This window comes from Jaculus jaculus, chromosome 4 (genome assembly GCF_020740685.1).
Source record: "Jaculus jaculus isolate mJacJac1 chromosome 4, mJacJac1.mat.Y.cur, whole genome shotgun sequence".
Classification (NCBI taxonomy): domain Eukaryota; kingdom Metazoa; phylum Chordata; class Mammalia; order Rodentia; family Dipodidae; genus Jaculus; species Jaculus jaculus.
This window is the reverse complement of record NC_059105.1, coordinates 64,756,399-64,777,466: the sequence shown is the minus strand read 5'-3', so window position 1 is coordinate 64,777,466 and position 21,068 is coordinate 64,756,399. Positions and strand designations below refer to the sequence as shown.

The 21,068-nt window shown below is 41.9% G+C and overlaps 2 protein-coding genes across 5 annotated transcripts in view; one reads left to right on the top strand and one right to left on the bottom strand.

The window, feature by feature from the left end:
• Scrn3 (secernin 3) overlaps positions 1–7,009 on the top strand; it is a 30,350-nt gene extending 23,341 nt beyond the window's left edge. For both annotated transcript variants that reach the window (XM_045147906.1, XM_004660330.3), the window contains 2 exons: positions 2,397–2,571; positions 6,592–7,009. In XM_045147906.1, the coding sequence (XP_045003841.1) occupies positions 2,397–2,571; positions 6,592–6,762 (346 nt within the window). In that variant the 3' untranslated portion in view covers positions 6,763–7,009. The remainder of the gene's footprint in view (positions 1–2,396; positions 2,572–6,591) is intronic.
• A 9,800-nt stretch (positions 7,010–16,809) lies between these two features.
• The window catches only part of Gpr155 (G protein-coupled receptor 155), a 54,085-nt gene continuing 49,826 nt past the window's right edge, over positions 16,810–21,068 (bottom strand). For 2 of the 3 annotated variants that reach the window (XM_004660328.2, XM_045148249.1), the window contains exon 16: positions 17,891–19,413. In XM_004660328.2, the coding sequence (XP_004660385.1) occupies positions 19,113–19,413 (301 nt within the window). In that variant the 3' untranslated portion in view covers positions 17,891–19,112. Of the gene's footprint in view, positions 17,696–17,890; positions 19,414–21,068 lie in introns of those variants that run through there. The other variant, XR_006636851.1, reaches the window with a different exon arrangement.

Below are 21,068 nucleotides of genomic sequence, written 5' to 3'. Positions count from 1 at the left end.
AACTACTGAGACATCTCTCCAGGCCCTAAGGGTATTTTTGAAAAAAAATATTTTATTTTGCTGGGTGTGGTGGCACACGCCTTTAATCCCAGCACTCAGGAGGCAGAGGTAGGGGGATAACCATGAGTTTGAGGCCACCCTGAGATTACATAGTGAATTCCAGGTCAGCCTGGGCTAGAGCAAGACCCCACCTTAAAAAATATATATATTTGAGAGAGAATGGGTGCACCAGGGCCACCAGCCACTGCAAATGAATTTCAGACACATGTGCCACCTTGTGCATCTGGCTTATGTGAGTCCTGAGGAATCAAACCTGGGTCCTTTGGCTTTGCAGGCAAGTGCCTTAACAGCTAAGCCATCTCTCCAGACCAGGAGTATAATTTTGTTTTTTTTTTTGAGGTAGGGTCTCACTCTGGTCCAGGCTGACCTGTAATTCACTATGTAGTAACTGGGTGGCCTCAAACTCACAGTGATCCTCCTACCTCTGCCTCCTGAGTGCTAGGATTAAAGGCGTGCATCAAAGAGTATAATTTGTAAATGTATTTTCTGTTTGGATTTTAGTTTGTAATTTCCATGTTGTATAACTGTTCTGATTTTTTAAAATATATTTTTGTTCATTTTTTATTGATTTATTTGAGAGTGACAGACACAGAGAGAAAGACAGATAGAGGGAGAGAGAGAGAATGGGCGAGCCAGGGCTTCCAGCCACTGCAAATAAACTCTCGACGCGTGCGCCCCCTTGTGCATCTGGCTAACGTGGGACCTGGGGAACCGAGCCTCGAACCGGGGTCCTTAGGCTTCACAGGCAAGCGCTTAACTGCTAAGCCATCGCTCTAGCCCCTGTTCTGATTTTTATGAGAACAAAGGTTAATAAGTTCTTTATAGTTATCCTTACTCCTTTTCCCCCACAATTATTTAACATTGTCAAGAAAGGGAAGTAGATAGTTTTTTTTTTAAGTAAAATTTTAGACTTTACAACATTATATGATTAATAACAATAGATGGGGGCTGGAGAGATGGCTTAGCGGTTAAGCGCTTGCCTATGAAGCCTAAGGACCCCGGTTCGAGGCTCGGTTCCCCAGGTCCCACGTTAGCCAGATGCACAAGGGGGCGCACGCATCTGGAGTTCGTTTGCAGTGGCTGGAAGCCCTGGCGCGCCCATTCTCTCTCTCTCCCTCTATCTGTCTTTCTCTCTATGTCTGTCGCTCTCAATTAAATCAATAAAAAATGAACAAAAAAAATAACAATAGATGGGGTAAATGATAACTGTGCTATGTTTATTTATGCATTTCTATATAGGCAACACAGATCTATACAAAACTTAAGGTAGTAACATGTCAAGTTCTATACAGTTAGGGCTTTCATAAACTATCTTAAGTCATCAGTATTTCCAGCTGGGCATGGTGGTGCATGCCTTTAATCCCAGCACTCAGGAGGCAGAGGTAGGAGTATCGCCATGAGTTCAAGGTTACCTTGAGACTGCATAGTGAATTCCAGGTCAGTCTGAACTAGAGTGAGACCCTCCCTCAAAAAACCAAAAAAAAAAAAAGTCATTAATTAGTATTTTTTAGAAAACTTAGTTCAGCAGTTTGAGAGATGGCTTAGTAGTTAAGGCACATGCCTGTAAGCCTAAGGATCCAGGTTCTATTCCCCCAAGACCCACATAAGCCAGATGCACAAGGTGGCACATGCATCTGGAGTTTGTTTGCAGTGACTTGGTGCACCCATTCTCCATCTCTCTCTCTCTCATTCTCTCTCAAATAAATAAAGTATTTTAAAAAGAAGAAAATTCAGCCAGGTGTGGTGGCACACACCTTTAATCCCATCACTTGGGAGATAGGAGAATTGCACTGAATTCAAGGCCACCCTGAGACTTCATAGAGAATTCCAGGTCAGCTTGAGCTAAAGTGAGACCCTACCTTAGACCACCCCTCCCCCAAATGAATAAAACTCAATTCCTGTCTAGAAGCAGATTTATATTTAGAAACAGTTTTGTATTCATTATCCCTTAACATTAGTCTTTCATGTTATTAGAGAGAGTTTAAAGAAGACAGAACCAAACACACAGTGTCACTGGCACTGGTGCTGATGTTCACCCAGAGTTGTAATTATCCATCTCTGACACTGTGGATTGTTCTCACTCAGTAAATAGCAAACTTTTAGTTCTCTGGCTCTGTTAATGTACCAAGTCCTCTGTTAGGTTTGTGGGAATACAAAGCTAAGTAAAGCCTTGTCCCTTGTCTAAATATGGCAGGAAAATGAGCCTGAGAATCAAATGGCAAGAACCAATAAGTATGTGTGCATTACTAATAAAAATTTTAATGATAAGGAATTTAGAAAGACAGATGTATTTTAATATTTTGACATGGAAATTCAATGAGGATTCTTTTTTCTAGATCTGTTTTTAAGCCTTTCATATTTGTGCCCCATATTTCACAACTATTGGATACACAATCACCAACATTTGAATTTGAAGGTCCAGATAAAAGGAGGTCACACTTTAAGGCTGATAGAAGACACCCACTCTACCAAGAACACCAACAGGCATTGGAAGTAACAGATAATAATAAGGTATGGTTAGATCATATTTTGTTGTATTATTAAGAATAGTTTAAGGGGCTGTAGAGATGGCTTAGCAGTTAAGACTCTTGCCTGCGAAGCATAAGGACCCAACATGAATGCTAAACACTCAATTGTCACTTTTCAGCACATTGATGACTTTTGAATTCCCCAGTAGTCACTGCCATCTGAAAAGAGAAGCTTCCAGAAGTGAGAGGAGCATTAATATTTGGGTATAAACATAAATATTTAGAGAGCAGTTTGGTGGGTACAGATATATCCACTTAGCTCAATAATAGTAGTAGCTACATCCCTAGGGCTTATGCCCTTTCTAGCTGTAGGCTTTTGACGTTTTCAGAACCAGGCATGAATTCACTCCTATGGAGCAGGCCTCAGATTCAGAGATCAGTTAGTTATCCCCATCATAAACATGCTATTATTGCAGTAGTGGGAACCTTCTGCCCAGCTAGCCAGTAGTGTAGCTTGCAGGGTCCACTGCTGGTTAAGACTGTAATCCAGGCTGGAGAGATGGCTCAGTGGTTAAGGCACTTGCCTGTAAAGCCTAACAACCCGGGTTAAATTTCCCAGTATCTATGTACAGCCAGATACACAAAGTGGTACATGCATCTGGAATTTGTTTGCAGAGGCTGGGGCCCCTGGCACACCCATTTCCTCTTCCCTTCCCTCTCCCTGTGTTGCATTGCTGGCAGAAATCACCTGACCAAGAGCAGCTTATAGGAAAAAGGTTTATTTTGGTTTACAGGCTGGAGGGGTAAGCTCCATGACAGCAGGGAAATCAATGGCATGAGCAGAGGGTGGATATCATCCCCTGGCCATGGACCATAGCAACAGGAGAGTGTGCCAAACACTAGTAAGGGAGAGCTGGCTATAACACCCATAAGCCCGCCCCCAACAAAATACTCCCTTCAGGAGGCGTTAATTTCCAAATCTCCATCAGCTGGGAACCTAGCATTCAGAACAGCTAAGTTTATGGGGGACACCTGAATCAAACCACCACACCCTGCAGATAAGTAAATGAAACTATTTTAAAAAGAAATTTAAGACTGTCCTTCAAATAGACTGCATAGCATTTTTCTATCACTGTGGACACTAGTCAACAGGAAGGAAGCATACACCTTTTTTAAATTAAATATACTTTTTCCTTATTTTTTTTAAAATTTTTATTTATTTATTTGAGAGCAACAGAGAGAGAAAGAGGGGGAGAGAGAGAGAATGGGCGCGCCAGGGCTTCCGCCACTGCAAACGAACTCCAGATGCGTGCGCCCCCTTGTGCATCTGGCTAACGTGGGTCCTGGGGAACCGAGCCTTGAACCGGGGTCCTTAGGCTTCACAGGCAAGCGCTTAACCGCTAAGCCATCTCTCCAGCCCATACTTTTTCCTTATTTTTAAAACTTTTTGACAGCTTCCATCACAGAGTTTCCTTGTTTTGCCACTGAAAAAGCCAGACTTGGCCCTCCCCCTGCCAGCTTTGGGATTCTCTTGACTCTGGCTCCCATTATCCAAGGCACTTTGGACTACAGATGCATGCACCACTTCTGTGTTGGCCTTTATATGGGTGCTGGAGATACAAATTCCAGCCTGCAGGTTTTTAGAAGCTCTTGTCTTTAACCACTGAGCCATCCCCTAATTTGCTAAGAATTCTTGATGTTGCTCCTGTTTTATCTGGGACCTTATTGTTTTCTCTTATGACTTACATCCTGAACTCCATCATATAACTTGGGGATGGAAGAGCAAGCACTGACAGCCCACAGGCCAGAAGTTTCATCTTTTCTCCTGGGCTTGGCCAGTCCTCCAAATTCATGCCAGTGTGGATGAGCCCTCCAATTATTCGTGCCCTTGCATAAGTCTTCTGCTATGCTCCTTTCTTCTTTAAAATTTTTAGTCAGTTATATTTGTTAAGTCTTCTCCTTTAAGGCATCTTGATTTCATTCTTCAAAAAAATTGACCTCACCTCAAAATGAAAATGTCTGTAGATTCTTTCAGTACATATGTGCTTTAAAAAAGTCTTTAGTTCTTGGGAATGGGTGGTGTCTTGGTGAGTAAAGTGCCTGTCTTGTAAGCACGAGGACCTAAGTTTGAACCCCCAGTACTCACATAAAAATTCAGGTGTGGGGGTACACTCTTATAATCTCAGTGCTAGGGAAGTAGAAATGGGTGGATTCCTGGAACTTGCTAGCTAGGTAGTATAGCCTTATTGGCAAGCTCTAGGCCAAATTAGAGATCCATCTCAAAAATGGTGGATGGCATTCCTAAGTATAATATGTGAGGTGGCCTTTGGCCTTCAGACACATATGCACATATGTGCACCTCTGCACATGTGAGCATGTGTACACATGTACATCATACACACGTTAAAAAAAATAAAAATAGGAGCTGGAGAGATGGCTCAGTGGCTAAGATGTTTGCCTGCAAAGTCTAACAACCTGAGTTCAATTCCCCAGTACTCACATAAAGCCAAATACACAGAGTCTCATGCATCTGGAGCTCGTTTACAGTGGCTAGAGGCTCTGACATGTCCATTCTCTTTGTCTATCTCTCTTCTGTCTCTCTCTCTCTGCTTGCAAACAAATAAATAAAATTTAAAAATAAAATAAAAAATTTAGTAAGCTGGCGTGGTGGGGCATGCCTTTAATTTTAGCACTTGGGAAGCAGAGGTAGGATCGCCATGAGTGTGAGGTCACCCTGAGACTACATAGAAAATTCCAGATCAGCCTGGGATAGAGTAAAACCCTACCTTGAAAGACCAAAAGGGAAAAAAAATTCTCTAATTCATCTGGAATTTGTTTTTTATATGTCATGAAGTAGGGATCCTAAGCTTGATTTCCAAAAAGGAAATTATTTAAATACCATTTGTAAACAAAATTTACTCCCCATTATGAAATATAGTGCTTCCTCAAAGAAATGAAATGGAATTTCATATGCTAGAACCTTTGTTTTGTGGCACTCTGCCCTGTAATGGTTCACAAAATTTAAGTAAGGCTTATTTACTTTATATACAATATTCTTTTGTCTCTAGACCCTAAGGTGATAATGATGATTTGTCAACAATTTAAAAATTGATCGTTGGGCTGGAGAGATGGCTTAGTGATTAAGCACTTGCCTGTGAAGCCTAAGGACCCTGATTCGAGGCCTGATTTCCCAGGATCCACGTTAGCCAAATACACAAGGGGGCGCATGTGTCTGGAGTTCGTTTGCAGTGGCTGGAGGCTCTGGCATGCCCATTCTCTCTCTCTTTCTATCTGCTCCTTTCTCTCTCTCTCTGTCACTCTCAAATAAATAAATAAAAATGAACAAAAAAACCTGATCCTTTCTGGACAAAAAGTGTGGGTTCCAAGGCAGAGTACATGCCTACCATGTATAAGGCCTGAATTCAGTTTCCAAACACACACATACACACACACACACACACACACACACACACAGTGCTGCCTTCTGTTAAGAGTCATTGACCTTTTCACTTTCATGAAATGGGGAGCAAGTCATAGAAAAAAATGTTTTTGTTGCTTTTCTTGAATATTACTGTTCTATTTCCTTAGTCTGAAGATGGCATTTATTTATTGTTTTCTAGTGCTGAGGATTGAACCCAGAGCCTTGGGCATGCTAGGCAATACTCTACCACTGAGCTATATTCTAGCTGTTTCCTCACTCTGATAAAACTGGCTCTAAACATAGAAAATCTAAATCTACAAAAATATCCCAGCCTATTAATGTACTTTTTTTAAGGCAGGGTCTCACTCTAGCCCAGGCTGATCTGGAACTCACTCTGGAGTACCAGGCTGGCCTTGAACTCACAGCAGTCCTCTTACCTCTGCCTCCCAAGTGCTGAGATTAAAGATGCCTGGCTTGGTATTAATGCATTAACTCAATCCAGGGCAATAATTTTCCCAAAGAATGTCATTCCTTTTACATCTACAGAAAGAGAAACCAGAATGAACAGACCTTATGTGTGGGGGTTGGGTTGGGATTTGGTTAGATTCATGTGCAGTTACTTTTATTCTTTTAATTGTTTAGGAAAAAGCCAGAACAATGTTGGACAACATGAGAAGGCTGGAGAAAGAACTATTCAAAGAGATGGAATCAATCCTTCAAAATCAGCATCTTGATACAGATAAAATTGCCAATCTCTTTCCTCAATGTGCAAAAGATGAAATTAGAATTTATAAGTCAAATATTAGTTCTTAATGATCATATAAATGGTCAGAAACTCCCATAAGGTCAGATTGCTTTGGTAAATGATCTAAATCTATTTGAGCAATTTTGATTATTCTTTAATAGCATTTAAGTGATACATGAACTACTAAAACTACAATAATTGGGTCTGGAGAGATGCTTAGCAGTTAAGGCACTTGCAAAGCACATGCATCTGGAGTTTGTTTGCAGTGGCTAGAGGTCCTGGCACATCTATTCTCTCCCTCTTTCTCTCTTTCAAATAAATAAAATATGTCAAGGTAAACAGGTTACTGGGGGTGGAAAGGTCCAAGTGAGGTCAGGGGAAGAGATTCAGTAAAATAACGGTCAGGGGAGGGTTAATCAAAAAATTAAGAGGGTATGAATAAGCCATATGGTATCCTACTTATTTGGACAATGGTGCACCCAGAAGCCATAGAGTGTTCCTAGAATAATTTCAGTGTCAGGAATGGGATACTTTCCAGTGAGTTGTTGGCCAGGGAGGTCCGTGATGCCTCTAAAACATTACAGGCCATTGCCAAATCTCTTGGTTTCCCATCAGAACTCGATGGTAAAACCCTATTGTTAAAACTTCATATGCTTAGGCTGAAAGGTCACTAAGAAACCTTGCTGGAGCTGAGCTGAAAACCTCCTCCTGTAGACCAGCTGACAGAAAGCTAGAAAAAGCTACCCACTTGCAGCTCTATGGGAGAGAGAAGTCATCAGTGGAAATAAACAACAGTGGACACTACAAGTCTTAAGTTAGGCCAGGCAGGTCAAATGAGCCAATGGGTGCAACTGTGACATGTCTGTTATGGGGAAACCAACCACTCTCTAATTGAGGCCCGCTCCACAGGAGGGAATATGTACTTGATGCTGAAAACCTATGACAGGGGGAGGTCATGAGCCCTGGGGGTATAATGCCTGTTAGTGTCTGGCTAAATGCATATATTATGTTCACCAAACTGCTAGTAAGCACTTCTCTTAATGTTCATACCCACATATTAATGGTACTCTTACTTTTGGTTAGAGAAGCTTCTCTTTTCAGAAGGCAGTGACCTCTGGGATGACTCAGAAGGCACCATAGTGCTGAGAAGTGACAGGAGTGCTCAGCACTGAAACATCTCTGTCGCACCTTCCAAGGCTCTGAGTCCATTGTGGAAGAGGTAGCAGAAAGAAGAGCCAAATGAAGGGTAGAACTCCTTACAGTGCACTCTTCCAAACACAAAATGGCCTGGATATCCATGACCTCACAGTGCCTGGCACCACCTACACAAGACCATCATAATAAGAGGAAAAGATGATGACGTCAAGATAAAAGACTAATTGAGGGGGAATACGATGGAGAAAGGAGTTGTGAAAGGGAAAGTGAGGGGGGAGGGAATTATCATGGTTTATTGTCTATAATTATGGAAGTTGTCAAAAACTTTTAAGAATATATATATTAAAAGAGGCAGTTTATAAAAAGTATCTTGGTGAGATTTTCTGTGCTTTAGACATATTAGCCAGCTCTAGTAAGAAAAACTTACAGATTTACACATTCATTCTTTGACATTACAATGCTTTCTACAAAAGTGCTATCATTAGATTCAAACAATATCTTGGTCAAGACTTGACAGACCAGTGGTCTAATTGGCTTTCCTGTCTCCCTTCCCCAGTAAACAACTGGTCTGGTGTCTATAGTTTGCTTTTTCCAGAATGGTATGCATATAGTAGGCAGTTCTTCAGGTTGGCTTCTTTAACTTATTAGTAATATATATTTAAGGTTCTGCCAGAACTTTGCCTGGCTTGGTAGCTTATTTCTCTTTAGCACTAAATACTATTGTGTTGTTGGATTTACCACTACTAAAAGCCATCTTGCTTGCTTCCAAGTTTTGGCAATATTGAATAAATCTGTAGACATCCACGTACATATTTCTGTATGTGTGTGCTGTCAACCCATTTTGGGTAAGCAGCAATGTACGCAATTGCTACGTTGTATGGTATGTGAAAGGAACTGCCAGTCTGTCTGCCAGAGTGTCTACCATTTTGCCTCCCAACCTGCAATGTTACTCCATATTCTAGCCAGTTGTATTTTGGCCATTCTAACATAAATGTGCAGTGTTTATTACTTATTTTATATTATTTTAGGTTCCAGGGAACCAATCTAGGGTCTCATGCTTTTCCAGTTTAATTTATAATTTCCAATGACACATTTTTGATTCTTTTTGTTGTTGTTGTTGTTTTGAGGTAGGGTCTGACTATCTTTTTATATGCTTATTTGCCATTTGTATGTGTCCACATCGTTTACCTATCTTTTATCTCATTTTTGTGTGAGGCAAGGTTTTATTGGGTAAAAAAGAGAGAAAAAGAAGAAAGCTGGTACACCAGATCTGCACCCCAGAGGTCGGGATCTCAGGATGCAGCCCAGAACTGTTTGGAGTGTCAGCTTTTATTGGAAATAACCACATGATGTTTATAGTAAAAACAGGAAGCCGGGCGTGGTGGGGTACACTTTTAATCCCAGCATTTGGGAGGCTGAGGCAGGAGGATCACTGAGTGTTGAAGGTCACCCTGAGACTACAGAGTGAATTTCAGGTCAGCCTGGGCCAGAGTCAGACCCTACCTTGAAAAAACAAAACAAAAAAAAAAGACTTAAAACACACCCACCATGGCTCAGGGAATTTTGTGAAAGGTGGGTGGAAAGACTAAGAGCCTCAGAGTGGAAGGGAATGTCCGGACATTGGCCTGCCTCCCTTTACTATGGCTGACTGCTGCTCTCATATCTTGTAACCCACAACCCCTTGGTGAATACCACCAATCCCACTAAGGAGGCCACCCTGAGATCACATAGTGAATTCCAGGTCAGCCTGGACTAGGAGTTAACCCTGCTTAAAAAAAAACAAAACAAAACAGGATGGGACTTAAACCACAAAGTTACATACTATTAAACAAGGCGGGGGGGGGCACTATTACAACAAGTCACAAGGTTACATAGGTCACATAGGCAGAACTGAGGCAAGAAACATTTTATGCTAAGTAATCACAAAGATATTTAGAAACAGAGATACAGGAAGGTCATGGTACATTGCACAAAGGGATCATCCCATTCCTTAGGTAACAGTAAACACCCCTCTTTTTTTTAATTTCATTTATTTATTTGAAAGTGACAAAGAAAGAAAGAGGCAGATAGAGAGAGAGAGAGAGAGAGAGAATGGGCACACCAGGGCCTCCAGCCACTGCAAACGAACTCCAGATACACGTGACCCCTTGTGCCTCTGGCTAACGTGGGTCCTGGGGAATCAAGCATTGAACCAGGGTCCTTCCGCTTCACAGGCAAGTGCTTAACCACTAAGCCGTCTCTCCAACCCCACCCCTATCTTTTTTTTTAATACTTTTTTTTTCAATTTATTTATTTGAGAGTGGCAGACACAGGGAGAAAGACAGAGGGGGAGAGAGAGAATGGGCGCGCCAGGGCTTCCAGCCTCTGCAAACGAACTCCAGATGTGTGCGCCCCCTTGTGCATCTGGCTAACGTGGGACCTGGGGAACCGAGCCTCGAACCGGGGTCCTTAGGCTTCACAGGCAAGCGCTTAACCGCTAAGCCATCTCTCCAGCCCCCCACCCCTATCTTTTAATTAGGTGCTGATTTTACTGATCTAGAACTCGCTGTATGTGTAGCACAGTGTACACGTACTCATATGGCATCCTATGCACTCATCTATGGCAGGGTGTGCTTGCCTGAGGTGGACAGAGGGGATGTCAGGTGTCCCCCACTACTGTTCTTCTGCTTCTTACTTGAGCTGGAGTCTCTTGCTGATCCTGGAGGCTTCCATTTGTTACTGTGAGCCCCGTCAATTCTCCAGTCTCTGCTTCCCACAGGATTGGGGTGTAGTTGTACATTGCACTCAACTATTTATGTGGGTTCTGGAGATTAAATTCAAGTGGTTTTTCAGGCCACCTCAGGCCCTCATGCTTGCATAGGAAGTGCTTTTAACCACTGAGCCATCTCTGGTCTCAATCTAAAATGAAGGATTCAGGAAGCCATAGAATCACAATCATCAATAGGCCCAAATTTCTGCTTCCTGGCAAGGTCAGTTTCCTGCTAAGGGGGAATAGACTGCACCATGCGCTCCTGTGGTCATGGATAAGTTTGCTTAAAATAAGTTTGCTTAAAATTCCTCAAATACACATAGCCAATCACAATAAAGGTTACCTAATCTGCTTGGAATCCCCCTTGCCCCCCGCCCACCAGCTTTGCCCCCAGTATCTAAGCCTATCAGAAAGATACAAGTGCAGTTACTGCTTAAATCAACCAATCATGTAACCATTCCCCTACTTCTCCCTACATCTTTGTTCAAATCCCTATAAAAACCCTGGCCCCTGCTGCTCAGGGCTCTTGGACGGAACCACTGCGTTGGTAAAGTCTGGGACCCGAGCTTAGGCCTGAAATAAAGCTCTTTGCTGTTGCATACGTGCTGGACTCTTGGTGGTCTTTGGGGACTCCGTGCTCTGGGCATTACAAAAACTCTTAAACTCATTGTTCTGAGGTTAAAGTTTCAATCCTAAAAAATACCAACAAGAGATACTCTTGATTTATCAGCTCTGTATCTTATTGTATGTTCAGTGTCATTTTTGCATGTGTGTAGATGTATGCATCCTGTACACACAAGAGTCCAGTGGAGAATTTCACATGACTTTCTTTATTACTCATCTGCATGTTTCCTTGAGATAGAGTTTCTCTCTGAACGAAGGGTTGCAGTTTTTGCAAGTCTTACCCATTCTTCAGTCTCTGCTCCCTACAAAACTGGGAATACAGGCATGTATGGCTCTGCCCGGCTGTTTATTTGGGTGCTGGAGAATGGAACTTAGACGGCCTCAGGCCCTTGTGCTTATGCAGCAAGTGCCCTTAACCACGAAGTAATCTCGCAGCCTGTGTAGTGCTTTATTTATATTTATTTATTTTTGAGATAGGGTCTCACGCTAGCCCAGGCTGACCTAGAATTCACTCTTTAGTCTCAGGGTGGCCTCGAACTCATGGTGATCCTCCTACCTCTGCCTCCCAAGTGCTGGGATTAAAGGCATATGCTACCATGCCTGTCTAAGTCCTTAAGGCTTAGAAATATGCCCAGTCCTTTCTCATGGCTATACCCTCTGCTTGTACCATGTGCTCCCCTTTATATAAATAGTTCTTTCCATCCTTAGAAGAAAAGTTTTCTTTTAATACCACAAGACCAGGCCTCTTTTGCATACTCTTTTATTTATTTATTTATTTGAGAGAGTGGCAGGTAGAGAGAGAATGCGAGGGCCTCCATCCACTGCAAATGAACTCCAGACTCATGTGCCACCTTGTGCATCTGGCTTATGTGGGTCCTGGGGACTTGAACCTGGGTCCTTTGGCTTTGCAGTCAGGTACCTTAACCATTAAACCATCTCTCCAGCCCTGTGTACTCTTCTTAAAATTTTTAAATTTTGGGCTGGAGAGATGGCTTAGCAGTTAAGCACTTGCCTTTGAAGCCGAAGGACCCCGGTTCAAGGCTTGATTCCCCAGGACCCACATTAGCCAGTTGCACAAGGGGGCGCACGCATCTGGAATTCATCTGCAGTGGCTGGAAGCCCTGGTGCGCCCATTCTCTCTCTCTCTCTCTCTGCCTCTTTCTCTGTCTGTTGCTCTCAAATAAATAAATAAGCCAAAAAAAATTAAAAAAAATTTTTTTTGCATATATATGCCTGTTGGTACATGTGTTTTGTGTTGTGCGCATGTGCATGTGGAGGCCAGAGGCTGAGGTCTGGTGTCTTCCTTAATTTCTCCTCACATTATTATTGTTTTTTTTTAAGAGATACAATGTTTTCCCACATTATTTTTTAAAAAATATTTTTGAGAGAGAGAGAGACAATGGACATGCCAGGGCCTCCGCCACTGCAAACTCCAGACATGTACATCACCATGTGCATCTGGCTTATGTGGGTACTGGGGAATTGAAAGTGGGTCCTTAGGCTTTGCAGGCAAGCACCTTAACCACTAATCCATCTCTCCAGTCCTTCCCACCTTATTATTTTTAATAACATGATTTTATTTATTTATATTTTTTTAAACTTTATTTTTATTTATTTATTTGAGAGAGAGAAAGAGGGAGAGAGAGAATGGGTGCGGCAGGGCTTCCAGCCACTGCAAATGAACTCCAGACACATGTGCCCCCTTGTGCATCTGGATTACATGGGTCCTGGGGAATTGAACAGAGGTCCTTTGGCTTTTGAGGCAAACACCTTAACTGCTAAGCCATCTCTCCAGCCCCCACCTTAGTTTTTGAGACAGCATCTCACACTGAACCTGGCGCTCACTGATTTGGCTAGACTAAGTAGCCAGCAAGCCTTAGGGAATCTTCCTGTCTGTGCCATGCCCAGCTTTGACATGGGTACTAGTATCCAAACTCAAGTCCTTATGCTTGTACAGCAAACAGTTTACCCACTGAGCTTTCTCCCCAGAGCCTCTCTCGTATACTCTGAAATCAGGATCATATGTGGTTCCACACGTGTTGTCATACGTTTAACATGTTTTTCACAGTGGAGTAGAAGTGCTATGAGGGCCCACTGTGTTTTTCTCATGCTAGATGCTTCATAAGTATTTGTTCAATGAACATCCAAGTTCTGATAAAAAGAATTTACACAGCCTTCTTTTCTGTCTGTAGAAATGTTAAGGTTGAAAAAATTAGCCACACAATTTAAAACCTGGTAGCATTTTTTGTCTCGTCTACTGCCTCTTTCCCCGTAAAAAATGAAATTTCCCCCAATAAATTAAAGATTTTAAGGATATAGGAATTAGAGATTTTTCACTTTAAACCTAACATACTATTTAGACTTTGGGGCACTTGTGTTGGTAATTAATACCTTGAGATATAAATTAGAAAATTTAAGATTTTTCTTAAATTTTGTCATAGGAATAAAGAATGTAATTGCTGAATAGCTTGTATGGGGTCTACCCTTAAACAATGTGATTTATTATTATTTAATCAACCAAAGGGATGATCTGATAAACTTGAGTTACTTTAGAAAAAGCTAGTTTGACCTCTTATGAAAATATCATTTTATATGTTAATCTTCAATGAATTGCTTTAAAATAGTTATACAGCTTGAAATTTTGGTAACTTGTCAGATGTTCCCAAAACAGTTTTAAATACTGAATATTTTCTCTTTAAAATTAGTTACTTCAGGGCTGGAGAGATGGCTTAGCGGTTAAGCGCTTGCCTGTGAAGCCTAAGGACCCCGGTTCGAGGCTCGGTTCCCCAGGTCCCACGTTAGCCAGATGCACAAGGGGGCGCACGCGTCTGGAGTTCGTTTGCAGAGGCTGGAAGCCCTGGCGCGCCCATTCTCTCTCTCTCCCTCTATCTGTCTTTCTCTCTGTGTCTGTCGCTCTCAAATAAATAAAAAATTTAAAAAAATTAGTTACTTCAGGGGCTGAGGAGATGGCTTGATAAGTCAAGTGTTGCTGTGTAAGTGTGAAGACATGAGTCTGGCTCCCCAGAACTCACTAGAAGCAATAGCAGAGTGTCTGTGATCCTAGCCCTTCTATGGTGAGGTGGATGGTGGACACAGAATTCTTTGAGCGCACAGGCCAGCCAGCCTCACATTCACAGTGCTGAAACGAGGCCGCCTAAAGCAAGGTGGAACTCAAGGACCAACACTCAATTATGTCCCCTAGCCATGCACCCACGAAAGAATTACTTCAGTTTTATCAGATCAGTTGCAGAAACTTAACGTCTATCTTTTCCTGAAGAAGAGTTGTTAACATTTTATGATCCTAAACTGTGGTTCTTATCATTTGTCACAAGACTCATGCTTAATTTTCCAAAACAATTTAATATTATTCAAAACTTTTATTTACAACTTCAATTATAGACAATCAACCATCCCCTCCCCCACTTCCCCCTTCACAAATCCATTCATCATATCCCCTTCCCCTCTCAATTAGGCTCTCTTATTTTTCTTTTAATGTATGCAATTCTTTTATTTATTTGTTTATTTGAGAGCGACACAGAGAGAAAGGTAGAGAGAGAGAGAGAGAATGGGCGCGCCAGGGCTTCTAGCCACTGCAAAAGAACTCCACATGCATGCGCCCCCTTGTGCATCTGGCTAACATGGGTCCCGGGGAAATGAGCCTCGAACTGGGGTCCTTAGGCTTCACAGGCAAGCGCTTAACCACTAAGCCATCTCTCCAGTCCAGTCTCTCTTATTTTGATGTCCTCATCTTTTCCTCCTATGATGAGGGTCTTGTATAGGTCATACTAGGCACTGCAAGGCCATGGATATCAAAACCAAATTGTATGTGGAAGATTGTATTGTAAGCAGTCCCACCCTTCCTTTTGCTCTTATATTCTTTCCTCCACATCTTCTGCAATGGATGCTGAACCTTGAAGGGTGTAATAGAGATATTTCAGTGCTGAGTACTCCTCTGTCTCTTTTTCTCAGCACTATGGTTCCTTGTGAGTCATACCAAGGTCACCACCATCTGAAAAGAGAAGCTTCAGTGCTGTGTGCACTCTCTGGCCTTTTTTTTATTATTTTTGAGGTAGGGTCTCACGCTAGCTAAGGGTGACCTCAAACACACTGCCTCCCAAGTGCTGGCATTAAAGACGTGCGCTACCACCCCCAGCCAGTTTAATATTTTGTTTTAAACATTTTTATTTTTATTTGGGGGGGGGGCGAGTGGTTGTGCCAGGGCCTCCCAGCCACTGCAAATGAATTCCAGACACATGTACCACCTTATGAATCTAGCTTACGTGGGTTCTAGGGAGTCAAACCTGGGTCCTTAGACTTCCTAGGCAAGCGCCTTAACCACTAATCAATTTCTCTAGTCCTTGTATTTTTTGTTTTGTTTGGTTTCTCAAGGTAGGGTCTCACTCTAGCTCAGGCTGACCTGGAATCCACTATGTACTCTCAGGGTGGTCTTGAACTCACAGCGATTCTCCTACCTCTGCCTCCCAAGTGCTGGGATTAAAGGCGTGCGCCACCACGCCCGACTTTTGTTTGCTTTTTGAGTTAGGGTCTCGCTCTAGCCCAGGATGACCTGGAATTCACTCAGGCTGGCCTTAAACTCACAGCGATCCTCTGCCTCACAAATGCTGATGAGATTAAAGGCATGCATCACCACACCCAGCCAATTTAATATTTTATGTATGAGGTATGAAGGCATAAAATTTAAGAGCTATACTGTTTTATAATTTATGGAAATTTACCAATCACTAACCCCAAGATACTTTTATTGTAACAATACTGAAAGGTAGGCATAAGTTAGGCATAGAATTCCTCACTGCTACAGTTAAGCAGGACATGTTATGAAGGATGTCAGGAACCCATTTAGGAAAAAAGAACAGACAGAAGAGACTCCTGCGCTAGCGTCTGCATCGTCCAGTCACAGAACAGATGTCAGCAGTGCCAGTTAAAATAGTATTTTATTGAGAAACGTGCTGTCAGTCATAGTTACAAATACTTTTATTTAATAAAATTAGTGCATCTTTAATTCTAAAATGTCTCTTCACAGCCTTTATCACCTCAAACTGCAGATCATTCTGATCCAGGGTTTTCTCTTAAGAGTCTCCCATGGGAAATGATGTTACAAAGTCCACTTGTGCAAATAAACAAAACATACACAGTATGATTTATTCATGAACAAAACAAATTCTCCACTTGAATTTGAGCTGGGAGCATGCATGTGAATTATATCTCTTAAGTCACTAAAAATGTCCTGGTTCAGCAGTGAGGCTTTGTGCTTACTCCTGAGCGTTCACTGAGGGCCAATGTAGTCACATTTTTAAGTAAAGTTCTATAGCAATACAGTTCTGTCTAAAAAATATCCGTTTCCTAATAATAACACAAAGTTGCCCTAGGTTAATAGCACAGTCAAGTGTAATTTCTTTTTAAATATACTAGGCTTCCATGCAGGTGTTTTAAAAATTATATACTTGTTACATTAAAAGGGTAAGGACAGGGCTGGAGAGATGGCTTAACGGTTAAGGCGTTTGCCTGCAAAGCCAAAGGATCCCAGTTCAATTCTCCAGGGCCCACGTAAGACAGATGCACAAGGCGGGGGGCGCATGCATCTGGAGTTCATTTGCGGTGGCTAGAGGCCCTGGCACGTCCATTCCCCAGCCCCCCACACTTCTTTCTTTCTCTCAAATAAATAAAATATATTTAAAAGGGTAAGGGCACTTATGTCATAAATAACCTTCACATAAATATTTGAACTTTTTCTAAATAAGTTAAATCAGTACTGATACCTAATAAGTAAATTCTCCTCAAAGATCTTTTCAGCTTTCTGAAAATAAAGCTTATCTGAGAGTTTTAAAGGTCTGAACGCTTGTGTCTATTCAAAATTTGTATGTAATGGCATTAGGAGATGATTAGCTCAAGAGAGTAGAATCACCATGAACAGGATTCAAGTCCTCTAATCTAAATAGTCCAGCATTCTTCACTTCTGATGTGTGGTACCATTTGTGAGCCTGTGATAAGGCCCTCGGCAGATGTCAATCTGCTACTGCCCTGACCTTGGATTACCCAGCCTCTAGACCTGTAAGAATAAGTTTCTGTTGTTTATATACTACCCAGTTCATGCATGGTGTTTTAACAGTCTTAGACTATGAGTGTCATTTAGTAAGTTTTTAACTTACAAATTTTTATATAGGACATATAAAAAAGAACTGTGAAGATAGTGGTAGGATGCTAGGTTTGGAATTTTTTAAACATTTATTTGTATGTATATGTGTATGTATGCATGTGTGTGACAAGGCCTTTTGTTGCTACAAAGGAACATCAGATGCTTGTACCATCATTTCTTATGTGAATGACTTAGGAACTGAAAGCCAGCTATAAGGCTTTGCAGAAAGTGCCTTTAATGGTTGAGCCATCTTCTCAGCCCAGGTTTAGAATTTTTTTTTTTTCCCTCAAGGTAGGGTCTTGCTCTAGCCCAGGCTGACCTGGAATTCATTATGTAGTCTCAGGGTGGCCTTGAACTCACAGCAATCCTACCTCTGCCTCCCAAGTGCTGGGATTAAAAGCATGAGCCAGCATGCCTGGCTAGAACTTTTTTTTTTTTAATTTATTTATTTGGGAGTGAGTGAGATAGAGAAAGTGGCAGATAGAGAATGGGCACTCCAGGTCCTATAGCTGCTGCAAATGAACTCCAGATGCATGTGCTACCTTGTGCATCTGGCTTATGTGGGTCCTGGGAAACTGATCTGGGGTCCTTTGGTTTTGAAAGCAAGCGCCTTAACTGCTAAGCCACCTCTCTAGCCTCTGATTTAGAATTTTAACATCTTGGCTATATACAGTCTTCTCTCTCCTTTTTCCCTTTTTCACTTCAAGGAATAAAATAGCAGGGCTGCCCTTCTGTAGTATATTCTGTTTAAATACCATAAACAATAGCTCACATAGCAATACTTACAAGAGCATTGCAGTGAATATAGTCAAATGACTAGTAATTTAAAAGTTAAAAATCATGTTCTACTTCTGTAGAAGGATTATGGAAATAATAATGGAGGTTCTTTTCCCTTCTTACTGGCACAGATTAGTACTTTAGGTGAACTTTTTAGAAGTGGTTTTAGCCAAGCATAGTGGCAAACACTTGTGATCCTAACACTCAGGAGGAAGAGGCAGGAACATCCTCAGCTACACAGGGAATTCAAGGCCAGCCTGAGCTACACAAGACCCTGTTTCAACAAATAAAGATAAACAAAAATGGTACATTTAGTTTGTAAATGAGCAGTATTTGTCAAAGAACAGGGAAAACACAACAAAATAACCTTTTACAGGATTATTTTTTTTTGTTACTTGGGGAAGTGCTATCAAGTAAGCATAAAGTTGTCACAAAGAACAAAGATGCTTTTTTGTTCTTTTCTTTTTTTTGAGGTAGGGTCTCACTCTAGCCCAGGCTGACCTGGAATTCACTATGTAGTTCAGGGTGGCCTTGAACTCACAGTGATCCTACCTCTGCCTCTGAGTACTAGGATTAAAGGCGTGTGCCACCACACCCAGCAACAAAAACCTTTTTAAAGGAACAGTCAATGGGTACTGATTATGAGGTTATCACAAGTAGTTGCAGAAAAAAAAACGATTTAAAAATATTAATATAATAGTATCACTTGTAGTAAATATCCTAGTCATCATTGCAACTTTATCTTTTGATTTGTTGTTTTTTCTTTTTCAAGTCAGTTTCCTATGTTCTTTACATATACTAACGTCACTCAATAGGAGCACCAGATAGGAATGCATCTTGTCTGATTTTACAGAAGACATAGCTGAGGGTCAGCAAGGTAACTTGCCCAAGGACACATAGCTAAAAGTAGTACCTGTGAGATTAGAGTATGATTCCATGGGAGTTTTCTACTTGACAATTTATATCTTGGGAGAAAGTGAGGGAGAGGATGAAGGATCAATTTCTTTATAGCTTTCCTGTTGTGGAGTGCTTGTGTTAGTAGCAAGGGGACTCTGTTCAGGACTCTTGAGAAGAAATCTGTAAAACAAGTACTCATCCCGAAATTCATATTCATTGGTAATGTGTTGGATGACTCCTCCTTGTACCAGTCTGTCTCCGTATATCACAGCTTCTCCACGGTCAGACGCGAGGCCAACTTCAATCAGCCAGCTCACCAGGTCACAGCCACAGAAGGTCCCAGCAGAAGTCTTTGCACCACACCTATATGTCAAAGGAAATGATTCACCTATATGTTCTGTAAATCTGGTGTCAGCACTGCATGACAGAGGACAAGCAAGGAGAAACGGGGACAGGGAAAGACAGCAATGACAGTTAAGAGCATGTTCTGAATATGAAGGAGTCACTAGCTTTCCTGACCTTAGAAAGCGCCACTGACAAAAACAGATATGCCAGTGCTGCTTGTGAGATCAGAAATACTTGGACAAAAATGACATAGATAATGTAAAGGATTGTCTAAGAAGTACTCTTTTTAGAACAGCATGACCTTCTATTATGAAATCTGTCTTGTAAATTAACTATCTTTTAACTATTTAAGTGCCTATTTTTGTTTATTATAGTGTGTGTGTATGAGAGAGAGATATGAGCACATGAACAGAGGTAAACTCTGAGATACCCGTGCTCCACCTGAGAGAGAGGGTCTCTTGCTGTTGTAAAGGTGGAGTACCAAACTGTCAATAAACTTCAGTCATCTGGATCACAGAGGTATACATCCCTTTGCATCCAGTTTTACATGGTTCTCAAGAATTGAACGCAGGCCAGAAGGCTTTGCCAGCAAGTATCATTAGCTGCTGAGCCATCTCCCTTGCCCATAAGTTGAGTCAAGTCCTGCATGACTATAATCCTAACACTTGGGAGGCTGAGGAAGGTGGAACCAGAGTTTGAAGCCAGAAAGAGCCACATAGCCAAACCTTTTCTCAAGAAAAAAAAAAGTGACTACAAATCGAAGTTTACTTTCAGCTTATAGTGCCCATAAATAGTCTTCTTGCCTTGGCAACCGATAAAATCATACTGATGTGTTGTGTTTATCAGGATTTTAGTTCATTAGGAAGGAAAGAACAAGTGAGATCTGTCTTACAACAAATATTTTAAAAATATGAGCTGGGCTGGGCATGGTGGTGCACACCTTTAATTCCAGCACTCAGGAGGCAGGGTAGGAGGATGGCCATGAGTTTGAAGCTGCCCTGAGAATGCAGAGTGAATTCCAGGTCAGCCTGAGCTAGACTGAGACTCTACCTCGAAAAACCTATATATATATATATATATGAATGAGCTGGGTATGGTGGTGCATGCCTTTAATCCCAGCACTCAAGAGGCAGAGGCAGGAGGATCACCATGAGTTTGAGGCCACCCTAAGACTACATAGTGAATTCTAGGTTATCCTGGGCTAGAGTGAGACCCTACCTTGAAAAACCAAAGTAAACATTTTTGTTTGTTTGCTTTTTGAGGTAGGGTCTCACTCTAGCCCAGACTGATCTGGAATTCACTTTGGAGTCTCAGTGTGGCCTTTAATTCATGGCGATCCTCCTACCTCTACCTCTCAAGTGCTGGGTTTAAGGCGGGAACCACCATGCCTGGCAATTCTGTGTATTTTCACATACATGCACTAAACAACAAGACTCTTTCTTTGGCCCATGGCTGGGGAGATCATCGTCAGCTCTGGCAGGGTATTGCATACTGTCAAACTGTCTTCCTAATATTTATGCCCACAGAACAGTGCTACTGTCAGCCTCGGTCAGAGAGGCCTCCTGCAGTGGGCAGAGGTTAATGCAGAGCTGCACTGCTGGAAAAAGTGCTGAGAACAGCTATTGTGTGCCCAGCCCTAAATGGGACATCTGTATCTCCCCCTGCAAGGCCCA